The sequence below is a fragment of the Mustelus asterias genome, chromosome 1 (genome assembly GCF_964213995.1).
Source record: "Mustelus asterias chromosome 1, sMusAst1.hap1.1, whole genome shotgun sequence".
Taxonomy (NCBI): Eukaryota; Metazoa; Chordata; class Chondrichthyes; order Carcharhiniformes; family Triakidae; genus Mustelus; species Mustelus asterias.
The window spans coordinates 144,725,868-144,738,961 of NC_135801.1; the positions used below are offsets into that span (position 1 = coordinate 144,725,868).

The window sequence follows — 13,094 nt, forward strand, 5'->3', positions numbered from 1 at the left end:
GAGTACCAATCCATTCTGGTCCTGAAGGTGAAGAATACAAATTCCAAAAACACAAAAAATGTGTCACAACATAAGAGTGTGAATCCATCTATATTCAAATTGCAAGCAAGCCTCCACGAATCATTTGCTTTGTGTCAAGTTACTTTAGTTGTTTGGTGGTATAAAACTTAGTATTGCTGAAAAAAGGAGACATTTTCTGTCAAAGCTTTTTGTCTTGCACTCAAGACATTCACAAGAATACACAATGCAAGGGAAATCAACAAACTTGCACTGAGAGGTGGGTGCTGATTGGTTGGCAAGTGGACTCTGGTAGAGGTGTTGCCATGGAAGATACTTCAGTTAAAGGTGACTTACAGTTAGCTGCCAAACATTTTTTGAAACTTAACCAGGCTGCTTGACTCTGCAGAAGGCATTGTCCTGAGGAATGGGTCAGTCAATGCCTGTCACTTATTTTGATCAGCTGAAACAGGTACAATGTATGTACATGTTTTTCCTGCAAAGAACAGGACCCTGTGTAATAATATGTTAGCTTCCAGTACACACACATGCGCCACACTGTGAGAACGACTGACGACCTTAAGTTGGTTGTCAGCGTAATTCCTACCACATTGAAGATTGCTGAACAAATGTTGTCCAATGGTGCAATCACATTGAATATTGGACAGTGTGTTTTGAGTTTTGCAAGCATGCGTTTGCTTGGTACGTTCTGTGCCTTGACTGTTGCGAACAGAGGTCGGGACATGTTGTTTGATATGATCTGCCAGTTTTTGGGACATATGGCCTACATACCTAATATCAAACTGCCACCGAATTACACATACCACACTACTCATTTGTGTGATGGGCAGAATATATTTTTGGCTTGATGGCAGCATCGTTTTAGTGGTGAAAATTACTCGTCGCTGCTACTACATAGTATGAAACAGCAAGCTTCACCTTTTGCTCAAATTGTTGAGATACCCTGCCTTTCAGGGTAGACTTGAGTAGACAAGTCACCTTTCAGGGCATAAAATGACCGCTTGGGCCCATTCATAAGTTTGTACAATACACAAAGCAAAATGATCTCACCAGTATAACTGTTATCCTGCAGGATGCCTTTGATGCACCCTTTTTCAGCATCAAGATTGCACAGTGACCTAATGGTTTGGGCCCTATTCATGAGGCTGCTGATATAACCAATGTGGAACTGTAAGAATCCCAATGAATGTATTGACCAATGAAGGTTGATTTCCAATCGACCATGACAGAGAATCCCCTGACAGATTTCCGAACTAGTGCATGAAAGAAAGGGAGTTCAGTTCATTTTCCTGCTCCATTTCAAAGGTGAATTTGAGCGCAGGATGGATCCATTAAGACATGTAAGGAAATTATTATGTGCAGCTGTGGATTTAGATATAGCAAAGGTATCATTCACAAATCAGAAATCTGCAAGGGGTCGGAGGTTAGGTGTTCACTCCATTCAGGACATGTTTCTCACAGGATCCAAAAAAGATGCTTGCGAGGGCTGGGCCGAGAGGGGATCCTGTGGCAACACCATCTATTTAGACAGCTGTGATGTAATTAAAACTGAACTCAAAGGTTGAATACCGCTTCATGCAATGCAGTCGTGCCGAGATCGCCATACTCTTTTTAGCCAATAATGTTCTTTTGTTAATCTTATCAGTATTTAATCAAATACTGATAAATAGCCTCTACATTTAAAAGCAGGGCCATTCATAATCGGATTTGTCGATAATCATCTTCTGGCTATTAATGAAATGTAGATGCAAGAAAGATATTTGTTGTGATCATGACTTTGTGTAATTACAGTTCAAGTTAAAGGGCAGCATGGTGACACAGTGGTTAGCACTGCTGCCTTACAGTGCCAAGTACCTAAGTTCAATTCTGGCCTTGGGTGACTGACTGGAGTTTGCACGTTCTCCCCGTGTCTGCGTGGGCTTCCTCCGGGTGCTCCAGTTTCCTCTCGCACATCAAATGATATATTGGTTAAGTGGATTGGCCATGCTAAAATTGCCCCTTCGTGTCAGGGAGATTAGCAGGGTAAATAAATGGGATTACGGCGATGGGATTATTGTCAGAGTAGGCTCGATGGGCTGAATGGTCTCCTTCTGTACTGTTGGGATTCTAAGTGCAAAGGTAGATTTTAAGTTAACCTTGTTTTCTGTTCAAAACAATCTGAAAATTAACAATATTCAGCCATTATTTCTAAGAATTGCTAAATGGAAAGCACTTTTTTAAAAGAGAACATCCTGTGTGTTCTAGCCTGTGGGAGTAGGGCACGTCCTCATCAGAATATGCCAGGAAATCTATTTTCTGGTTCTGCAGTTGGCGAGCTTTCTTTCCCTCACTCTTATTTAACTTTTAACTGTTACTTTCATTTTCAACTTTATAGCTTGCAGTACTTCTACAAAGTAAACTTGCCCAGACCCCATCCCAGTTCCAATTCCAGTTCACTTGCCACTGGCAGAATGCATTCCTCACAGCTCAACCTCCTCTTGGGTTAAAGACCACAAGAAGTAAGAAGTTGTTTCATTGCCATGTTTTTTTTTCTAAAGCTCAAGTGAGGTTTTTAAAAAGTATCATGAATTAATCCTCTTCATCCAAGTTTCATTTGAAGCAAAAAAAGTGAAAATCTGCTGAAAAATGCTAATTCCCCAGCCATAGATTGTAGCAAATTATAAAATTAAGGAATGTTAAAACTAACAGGTATGGCATGCAATACTTCAGTGTAAAGAAAGAACAGAATTTGAAATGGATGGTCCCATTCCCTGCACCTTTCACAGGTAATGTATAATCAGCATCTATCCCATTCCTGGATTTGGTTGTACGAACTCCATTTTTCATAAAGTTTATCTATTTATTAGTCACAAGTAGGACTTGCATTAACACTGCAATGAAGTTACTGTGAAATTCCCCTAGCCGCCACATTCCAGCATCTGTTCAGGTCAAAGCACCTAACCAGCACGTCTTTCAGACTGTGGGAGGAAACCGGAGCAGCCAGAGGAAACCCACCAGACACGGGGAGAATGTGCAAACTCCACATAGACGGTGACCCAAACCGGGAATTGAACCTGTTGTGAAGCAGCAGTGCTAACCACTGTGCCACCGTGCCATCCAGTTTCTAAGTGAGTGATAATAGCAATTGCAAATAATATGTAACTGATTTTTCTCTTTTTCTACAGGTGCGTTAGACCGCTGTGTCATGGGAATTACTGCAGTGGAAATTTTGAATGCCTGTGATGAAGCTGTTCCAGCTGCTGTGGATACTCTAAGTCACCCTGCTGTAAACCTAAAACAGGCCATGACTCGACGGAGCCTCACCGCTTTGAAACATATGGCACACCACAAGCTGCAGACACTTGCGACCAACCTTTTGGCCTCTGAAGCTGCTGATAAGGTATTTTAAAATTCTGACACATACTAATTTAAATTGAGTTAATTTCATGAGTTTGCCTGGGAAATGTGGATTGTTGTTTTGCTGTAAACTCAAGCCTATATTGTACAGCATCACTAAGCCTGAAGAAAAAGGCATAAATCGATGCAATGCTCAACTTGGATATTAACAATATAGACTGGGGACAGGAAAATTTAAGTTGGTAACAAGTTCTGCAGTTTTGGGATTCTGGCAACTGATTAGTTGGAGGATAAGCTGCCACACTGTATTCGGATATCAGAACAACAAGAATGCAGTGAACAGGCAAAATATGCACAAACAAGAAAAAGAAGCATTGACCATGAGCAATACTTGCACACACATTTATTATTCTCTCTTTAAGCTATTGCAACATTTTAAATGAGTGCCGAACTTGTATTGATTTGTATCTCATTTGTTTGCCTGGTGCAGAATATGGAAAATATTATTTCTCATGACAAAATGGGAAAATGTGGTTCGTTCTTCAGTGCTAAAATAAATTGTAAATGAATGCGTTTAAAAGCAAATCAGAAAGCTTATCTACAACCTTTGGAAGATCAGCTTGATGTTGTTTATTCACAGCATGCTTTGTGTATAGTGTTACAATTACTTTTATTTTCTGTTGTGAATTTTTAATAGCAAGGTTTTATAGTGCAATTAGAGATAATAGCATTAGAAATGGCAACATTACTCAGGCTTCCAAACTATATGGCCTGTAAAGGCCTGTTGGGGTCTAAGACAGCTGCAATTATGTCTTCACCTACGTGGTAACAATTATGAAGATGAAGAATTAATCACTTCATGAAAAATGTATGCTGCCATCATGGATTTTGCAGTACTCCTGTGCAGAGATTAAAGCTACAGCTGAAAAGCATAAAATCTCTTGGAAAATAATAGGAAAACGCCACCCTGTTGGTGAGCAGGGTTTCCTTCTTCTGTGAAGAGACTGCACCTTGGCAATGAAGATGTTTAAATTAGCCCATGAAATAGACTACAAGAAACTCAAAGGTTATGAGCAAATGAATTGAACTTGCAGGATTTTAAGAAGTAATGCTGTAAGAATTTATAGGAGCGAAGTATTGGATTTGATCCCCTTGGGGATGTGGTTACTATATTTTTCCCCACTTGTAAATGCAGAGGTTTTGGGTGCAGTTTCTTGAAAAATGTTTTTTCGTTTTACAGGATGTTAGAAAATCCCACGGTTAAGTGCTGAGTTTTGTATTCAGTTGACTTCAGATTCAAGCCCACAAAATCTCTTTGCCACTGTAAAATCAAGGTCATATGGCAAAACTATCTGCGTTTGCCGTCATTGCGCCAGTGAAAGTGACAGCAACTTATAAGCACAATAAGTTGTCAGTGATTCTGTATTACTCCAGAGAGTGCATTGTCAATGTTCCACAGATTGCTCATTCCAAAGCAATGAGTGAATTCATGAAATTTTCTAGCGAATTCCTTGAAGGTTTCCACTTGGGGATTTTCTGGCCTCCCCGCGCCGTATTTCTCTCAGCAGGATATGGCGTGCCATTTGCCGACGATGGGATCTTCTGGTCCCGCTGCCATCAATGGGTTTCCCATTGCCTCCACCCCATGCTGCCAGGAAACCTGCGGTGTCGGCACGCTGTCGGCGGGACCAAAAGACCCCGCCAGCGTGAACAGCTGGAAAATTCCAGCCGTGATGGGTCAAATTTTTCCATAACGATATAATGGAAATTTTAGAAGTTTATTTTAGCTTCTGTCTCAATCCAATCAATGTTTAACTTACATTCGCAGTGAAATGAAAGTTGAAACATTTTAATTGCTTTTAACTTACTGATTTGCTGAGTGTGATTGGCTGCTTGGTTATATCACAGTTGCTGCGCACTGATAGATTTGATGACAGATTTAAACTGCCGTTGGAAAAGGGAAGAAGTGTGCCATGGCAATCATTCGGAGGTGGAGGGTGAGGGGAGGTTTCTCTCACCCCCCTCTGCCCTAATTTTGTAGTCATGTTGTGGAGATGCCGGCGTTGGATTGGGGTGAACACAGTAAGAGTTTTAACAACACCAGGTTAAAGTCCAACAGGTTTATCTGGTAGCAAATACTATTAGCTTTCGGAGCGCTGCTCCTTTGTCAGATGGAGTGGAAATGGAGTGGAATTTTCTAACATCCTGTAAAACAAAAAAACATTTTTCAAGAAACTACACTCAAAACCTCTGCATTTACAAGTGGGGAAAAATATAGTAACCACATCCCCAAGGGGATCAAATCCAATACTTCGCTCCTATAAATTCTTACAGCATTACTTCTTAAAATCCTGCAAGTTCAATTCATTTGCTCATAACCTTTGAGTTTCTTGTCGTCTATTTCATGGGCTAATTTAAACATCTTCATTGCCAAGGTGCAGTACTCCATTTCCACTCCATCTGATGAAGGAGCAGTGCTCCGAAAGCTAATGGTATTTGCTACCAAATAAACCTGTTGGACTTTAACCTGGTGTTGTTAAAACTCTTACTAATTTTGTAGCACAGCGGGCCGGCAGAATCACATGTCGGTCGATTCGCGGGATTCCCTAGGAGTTTTCAAAAAAGAGCTGGATACATATTTGAAAGTGATGAATTTAGAGGGCTGAAGAATGGGATTAGCTGGGTAGCTCTTTCGGGTGCTGGCGCAGACATGATGGGCCGAATAGCCTCATTCTGTGCTGTAAAAGCCTATGATTTATGATGCGGTCTCATCAATGTCCTATGCAGCTGTAGAAGAACAAAGAAAATTACAGCACAGGAACAGGCCCTTCAACCCTCCAAGTCTGCACCGACCATGCTGCCCGACTTAACTAAAACCCCCTACCCTTCCAGGGACCATATCCCTCTATTCCCATCCTATGCATGTATTTGTCAAGACGTCCCTTAAAAGTCACTACCGTATCCACTTCCACTACCTTCCCCCCCCCCCGCCGCAACAAGTTCCAGGCACCCACTATTCTTTGTGTAGAAAATCTGCCTCGTACATCTCCTTTAAACCTTGCCCCTCGCACCTTAAACCTGTGCCCCCTATTAATCGACTCTTCCACCCTGGGAAAAAGCTTCTGACTATTCACTCTGTCCATGCCTCTCATAATCTTGTAGACTTCTATTCGGTCGCCCCTCATCCTCCATCGTTCCAGTGAGAACAAACCCAGTTTCTCCAACCTCTCCTCATAGCTAATGCGCTCCCTCCAAGGCAACGTCCTGGTAAATCTTTTCTGTACCGTCTCCAAAAGTCTCCACATCCTTCTGGTAGTGTGGCGACCAGAATTGAACACTATATTCCAAGTGCAGCCTAACTAAGGTTCTATAAATCTGCAACATGACTGACTGACCTTTATACTCTGTCTCCACACCCCTGCCTTGCAACAAAGACCAATATTCCATTTGCCTTTCTAATTAATTTATGTACCCTCATTTCCTCCTTTACCCTGTCAAAATTGTTCATAATTTTGAATATCTCAATAAGGTCACCTCTTAATCTTCTCTGCTCCAAGGAATTTAAGCCTAATTTCTCATCTTCCTGTAGCTCAAGGCACTCCGCCTCACTGTTAACTATCTGGCCAATCTTTGTGTCATCGGCAAACATACTAATTCTACCCCCCACCTAGTCATCTATGTTGTTTATATAAATGATGAATAATAGGGGACCCAGCACAGATCCCTATAGTATGCCACTGGACAATGGCTTCCAGTCATTAAAACACACTTCCGCCTGTCATCACCCTTTGTCTCCTACAACAAAGGCATTTTTGAATTCACTATCAAATTATCCTGTCCCGTATGCATTTGCATGTGGGATCTTGTCAAAAGCTTTGCTGAAATCCATATAAACTACATCAAATGCACCTCTTCTACACACCTTGTCACCTCCTCCACAAAAATTCATTAAATTTTGTCAGGCATGACCTTCCTCTGACAAAGCCGTGCTAACTATTCCTAATCAAGCTATACCTCTCCAAGTGGAGATAGATGCTCTCGCTCAGTATTTTCTCCAGTAGGTTTCCAACCACTGACATGAGACTCACTGGTCTGTAATTCCCTGGCATATCTCTAAAACCCTCAAATAGTAGAACCACATTAAGGGTTCTCCAGTCCTCTGGCACCTTTCCACATCATGACCTCCCCCGTGGCCAGAGAGGAATTAAACAATTGTGTCAGTGCCCCTGCAATCTTCTCCCTTGCCTTCCACAGCAGTCTGGGACACAATTCATCAGGACCTGGAGGTTTGTCCACTTTTAAGCCTGCCAACACTTCCAATCCTGTGTCCTTCCCTATATCAATTTGCTCAAGAACCTTGCAGTCTCTAGTCCCTGAATTCCATACCTTCATCCTCATTCTCTTGGCTGAGGACGGATATGAAGTATCCATTCAACACACTACCAGTGTCCTCTGGCTCCACCCACAGTTTGCCTCCTTGGTCCCAACTGGGCCTTTCTCGTTCACTGGTTATCCTCTTATCTATTTCCACCTCGTTCAGTGCCCTGGAAACATTCGTTTTAACAAATTCTCTCCCTTGGTAAACACTGATGCAGTGTAATTAATTCAGAAGTTCAACTATTCTGCCATTGAGTTCAACAATTTTGGATCGCAATCTGTGTCCACTTTGTTTCAGTTTGCTTGTTGTTTTGGTCTTTTAATCAGCAGCCGACCTGCTGTTGCTGCAGTTCTTGTTTCTTGGCTTCTTTTCTTCCTCCATCACCATTTTCTTTGGCCCTGGAAGGCTAACTCTTCTGTCATTCATTCTCTCCTGTCTTTCACCCTACAACAGACCTTTTTGTCCTTGTCCCATCCACCCCTTTGCTAAAAACCTATTACATTTTCAACTTCTCCCAGTTTTTTAATGGAGGGTCGTTGACCTGAAACATTAACTCTGATTATCTCCACAGATGCTGCCATAATCTGCTGATTATTTCCAGCATGTTCTGTTTTTATTTTGGATTTCCAGCATCAGCAGTTTTGTATTTGCCGATAAGTGCTAATACTTCGATCTGACAGAAGAGGGAACCAATGCACCAGCATGAAGATGGGCACTCTTTGCTAAGGCATTAATTGGTATCTATTAACTTTAAACAAAGTGCAGCTCAGCAGAAGTATTAAACCCAATGTTGTCATACCAACAGTTTTTTTTAAACAATGGGGGTGATTTTGAGCTCTCCGCCTGTGGGAATGGCAGAGTGCGCTCAAAATATGGAGAGACTCAGCGCGATTTGTGCCAGCAAGTTTCTGAATTCCAATCTTCCATCCCCCTTGTTGGCAGAGCAGCGTGAAACACGCTGGGGGACCCCAGGAAACTTAATTTTAACCCATTAGCATGTCATGAGCGAGCACTCTCTCTGGGACTTCTCTGCCTCACCAGATATTCAGCAGGCACCGGCGTGACATCACGCCAGTGCGGTTTACAACAGCTCTACCTAATCGTGAACCTGACACCTTCACGTCCAAGGGGGAGTTCGGAGGTGAGTGCTCAGGCAGCAGAGGATGCAGATTAGTGTAACTCAGGGCCGGTGGTGGGAGTCCCAGAATTGCAATTCGTGGGGAGGAGTCCAGGGGGTTCATTTAGAGGCATTATCTTCCCTTGATTTAAAGCTGCCCCTTGATTTAAAGGGGGTGTGAAGGCTGGTATGCAGGAAGTACCTCCTGCGTCCTGCTTCCTGGGTTCCTGTCCGTATCGCAGCTGAAGATGTACCCTTAGTGGGGGCTGGCCAGAAGGTTGGAGGGCTTGAAAACAAGAGGCTCAGCAGTGAGGACAACTGAGTTACCCAGGTGGGGTTCCATGAGAGGCCAGACTGTCGGGGCACAGTAGGGGATTCAGTAATGGGCTGAGACTCCCCTCTTGCGGCCTGAAGGACTTCGCATTCTAGGGAGGCTGACTGCAGTGTGATTGAAACCCACACTCGGGCAGCAGTGTGAGGACAAAGGAGAGAAGCTGCCAGGCAGTCCAAAACTACAAAAGGTCGTGAATGTAGCCCAATCCATCACGCAAACCAGCCTCCCATCCATTGACTCTATCTGCACTTCCCGCTGCCTTGGCAAAGCAGCCAGCATAATCAAGGACCCCACGCACCTCGGACATTCTCTCTTCCACCTCCTTCCGTTGGGAAAAAGATACAAAAGTCTGAGGTCACCGAACCAACCGACTCGAGAACAGCTTCTTCGCTGCTGCTGTCAGACTTTTGAATTGACTTGCCTTGCATTAAGTTGATCTTTGTCTACACCCTAGCTATGACTATAACACTACATTCTGCACTCTCTCATTTCCTTCTCTATGAATGATATGCTCTGTCTGTATAGCGAGCAAGAAACAATACTTTTCACCGTATGCTAATACATATGATAATAAATCAAATCAAATACAAATCAAATCAAACGAATTGTCAGGGGTGCTTGTGTGTAACGGTAGATCTCAATGGGTCATGGAAGGTTGTTCCACTCTGCATCTCGAGACTTGAGTGAAAGAAGGTGCCCTCTAGGAATGTGCTGGACATGCTAATTGTTGGCCTCACATGATACAGCTGTGCCTCATCTGCCTCAACAGCAAGGCACTTGGCTGAACAGGCACCCCAGCCTATCCTTACTAGTGAATATGCCATTACATGCTGTGCAGCCAAAAATCGCTGCCATTGAGTTGAGGCCAACTTTTAATCCTTTCCAAGCCAATGTCCCAGGTATGTCAGTTGACATTCCCAGAACAGCTGCAACCTCGCTCAGATACCACTGATGTGAACCCCTATGTAAAGCGTGATGGTAATGTCTTTCATGATGCATCCCAGTCGAGGTCATAACGGGTTGCATCGACAAGGCCCCATGTCAGGATGCAAACACTGGTCCCATGCAGCCATTCGACTGTCTAACATGACACCAGGTTTCTTTGGGGAGTTTTGGACACTGGGAGAATGAGAGCGTTCAGTACCACTGAAACCCTGTTGGATCCATGTGCTGCACCCTGCTGCAGTTGACAGGGACAAATGTGGAGATGAGTCAGAATGGAAGGAGTGAGGGATGGCATTAAGGCACCTACTGAGTGTACTGCAATTGGGTAGTTGTTTCTGAGGGATAAGGGTCAGAACTCTCTCTCAAATCTTTGTAGTTCATTGTGATTTACTCTTTACATTGCATGGTCTGGAGGATCATGGAGTCTGTCGATTTGGCTATTCTAATTATTGCCATGGAGCAGCAGCAGAGATTCCAACATGCCGCAACCTGGCCAGGTGCCCTGCAGAGGGGGGAAAGGCTGGGTCTGTCGCTGTTCCGGGAGCAGCACCACAGATATGTAGGTACCACCTGATGGTTTTCCAATGCCTGTCATCATACCTGAAGATGTCAGAGATGTAGTGCAGTGCTGTAGAAGGCTGAGTCTGTCCCGGGAGACATCTGCCAGACCCTACAAGAGCTGACACTAAATGAAATGGGAGGACACCCACTGCTTATGACCCTTAAATTCACAGCTGCTCTGAATTTCTGTGCAAGTGGCTCATTCCAGGGCAGCACAGGCGACATGCATGGCATTTCCCAGTCAGCCACACACGCAACCATCTAGGAGGTCCCAGATGCCCTTTATGCAAGGGCATGTACATCAACTTGATCTAGAACCAGACAAGACAAGATGCCTGCTTAGTAGGCTTGCCCCAGGTGCAAGGTTGACTGCACCCACATGGCCCTCTGGACTCCATGGTGCCACACGCGCCACATGAACCGCAAGGGATACAACTCCCTCAATGTGTGGCTGGTCTGTGACCACATGATGCACATACAGGTGTGAGGTCGTTTCCCAGGGATCGTCCATGACAGCTACAGCTTAGAATCATAGAGATATACAACACGAAAACAGGCCCTTCAGCCCAACTCATCCATGCCAACCAGGTTTCCTAAACTGTCTTTGGCCCATATCTCTTTAAGCCTTTCTTATCCATGTACCTGTCCAAATGTCTTTTCAATGTTCTAATTGTACCCGCCTCTACCACCCCCTCTGGCAGCTTATCCATACACACACCATCCTCTGTGAGACAAAGTTGCCCCTCAGGTACCTTTTAAAACTTTCCCTTCTCACCTTAAACCGATATCCTCCAGTTTTAGACACCCCTATTCTGGGGAATAGACCTAGGTTATTCAGTGCTCTCAGATCCCAGTTGTCTTTGATGGAGGGATGGCTCCTTGGGGACAGGGGCTCAGCAGGTGGCTGATGATGCCAGTGCAGAGACTACAAACATCAACAGAGACTCGTTACAATGAAGCTCATGCTTCATTGTGCATGTTGGTCAAGCAGGCGATTCGTCTTCTGAAGATGTGGCTCAGGTGCCTGGACCGGTCAGTGGCTGCCCTACAATATAACACCCATTGTAGTCTGCTGTGCTCTCCACAACTTGGCAGTGCAGAGGGAAGACCACTGAAGGAGATGGAGGAGCATCACATCTCCTTGGATGAGGAGGATGTCAAGGTGGATGGTGATGATGACCACGCAGAGGAGGAGACATTAGAACCCAGGTCATGGACAGGACCCGATGAGTAATAGGGATGTCTCGCTTCAGGCATGAGCAGGACTAGGGAGCGAATAGCTCTCCCACAATGAGGATTCACATCTAACCAGTTATATTGGGCCAGCAGTATAGCCCACGCTGTTGCCAGGCTTCATGGGCAGGATGCTGAAGCTATTGGCTGGATTCTGCGGGAGAATGATGACTTGCATTGAGGACAGAGCGATGCTCCTCTCATCCTCAGCAATATGTCTGACTCCTGCCTGACAGAGAGCATAACACGTCCTGCCATCGAATGGTCTCATCATAGGGCTCAGAAACACAGGATATGCAACGTCAGCTACTACAGGGCCCACCAATGTCAGGGGTCCTAGTGTTCACATCCATCTTAGAGCTGAGATGGCAACCTGGCAGCACCTCAACAACTCTTGGTCTCCTGATCACGAGACAACACTGTTAGACATGAGAGGGGTGTGCTTTGATAGTGGGGGACAAGAGGGATTCACCCTTCCATGGATGGGTGTTGGGGGATGGGTCCTCATGGATGGGGGTGCATGCCAGCAGCAGCACCTCTTTACTGCGACACTGATGTGGGAGAGACATAGCATTGCCATTCTCCGACTTAACAGGAACGAGGCGCCGGGTGAACATGGTGGTTCCCCAAGCTTGGTGGCGTGACCAAACAGGGTGGAGACTCTGTGGGTGAACGAAGTGACATCTAATGCAAATCGTTCAATACAATGATGACCTATCTGTACGAATGCCTGTATTCACCTGTGCCCAATAAGTGCCTCTGGTTTCTTAATCTTCCTCGCCCTTGTGCTACATCTAGGGGTATCCCCAGGATCCGAAGCTGAGGTTGAGGTGGCCTGCTGACTTCAACCCCCTGTTGCGTGAGATGACCTTGGCATGTGTCCCCTAGGGGGCCAGTACCTGGAGGGTCCAGGCCTGCTTTTGGGCAGCACGGATGTTTGACTGTTGTTCTCCTTGGTGGCAGGGGCTGGGCGTGTGTCACACACAGGGAGAAGGTGTCAGAAGGGACCTATGCCTGGCAGGCTCTAGCCTTTTCCCTTCGGGTTACCATGGGCTCCTCCAGGGACAGTGGAAGTGAGATCCAGAAGTGCTGCCATCCTCTGGCGCTCGTGCATTCCCACCAGTGTCTGCACCAGGCAGGCGAAGCCCAGCACCAGGCAGCTCATGCACTGA

General features: G+C 44.9%; 1 protein-coding gene across 4 annotated transcripts in view; it reads left to right on the forward strand.

Annotated features, from left to right (window-relative positions):
- The window catches only part of wdr7 (WD repeat domain 7), a 660,051-nt gene that overhangs the window by 167,820 nt on the left and 479,137 nt on the right, over positions 1–13,094 (forward strand). For all 4 annotated transcript variants that reach the window (XM_078219900.1, XM_078219908.1, XM_078219891.1 and 1 more), the window contains exon 16: positions 3,183–3,397. In XM_078219900.1, coding sequence (XP_078076026.1) covers positions 3,183–3,397 — 215 coding nt within the window. The remainder of the gene's footprint in view (positions 1–3,182; positions 3,398–13,094) is intronic.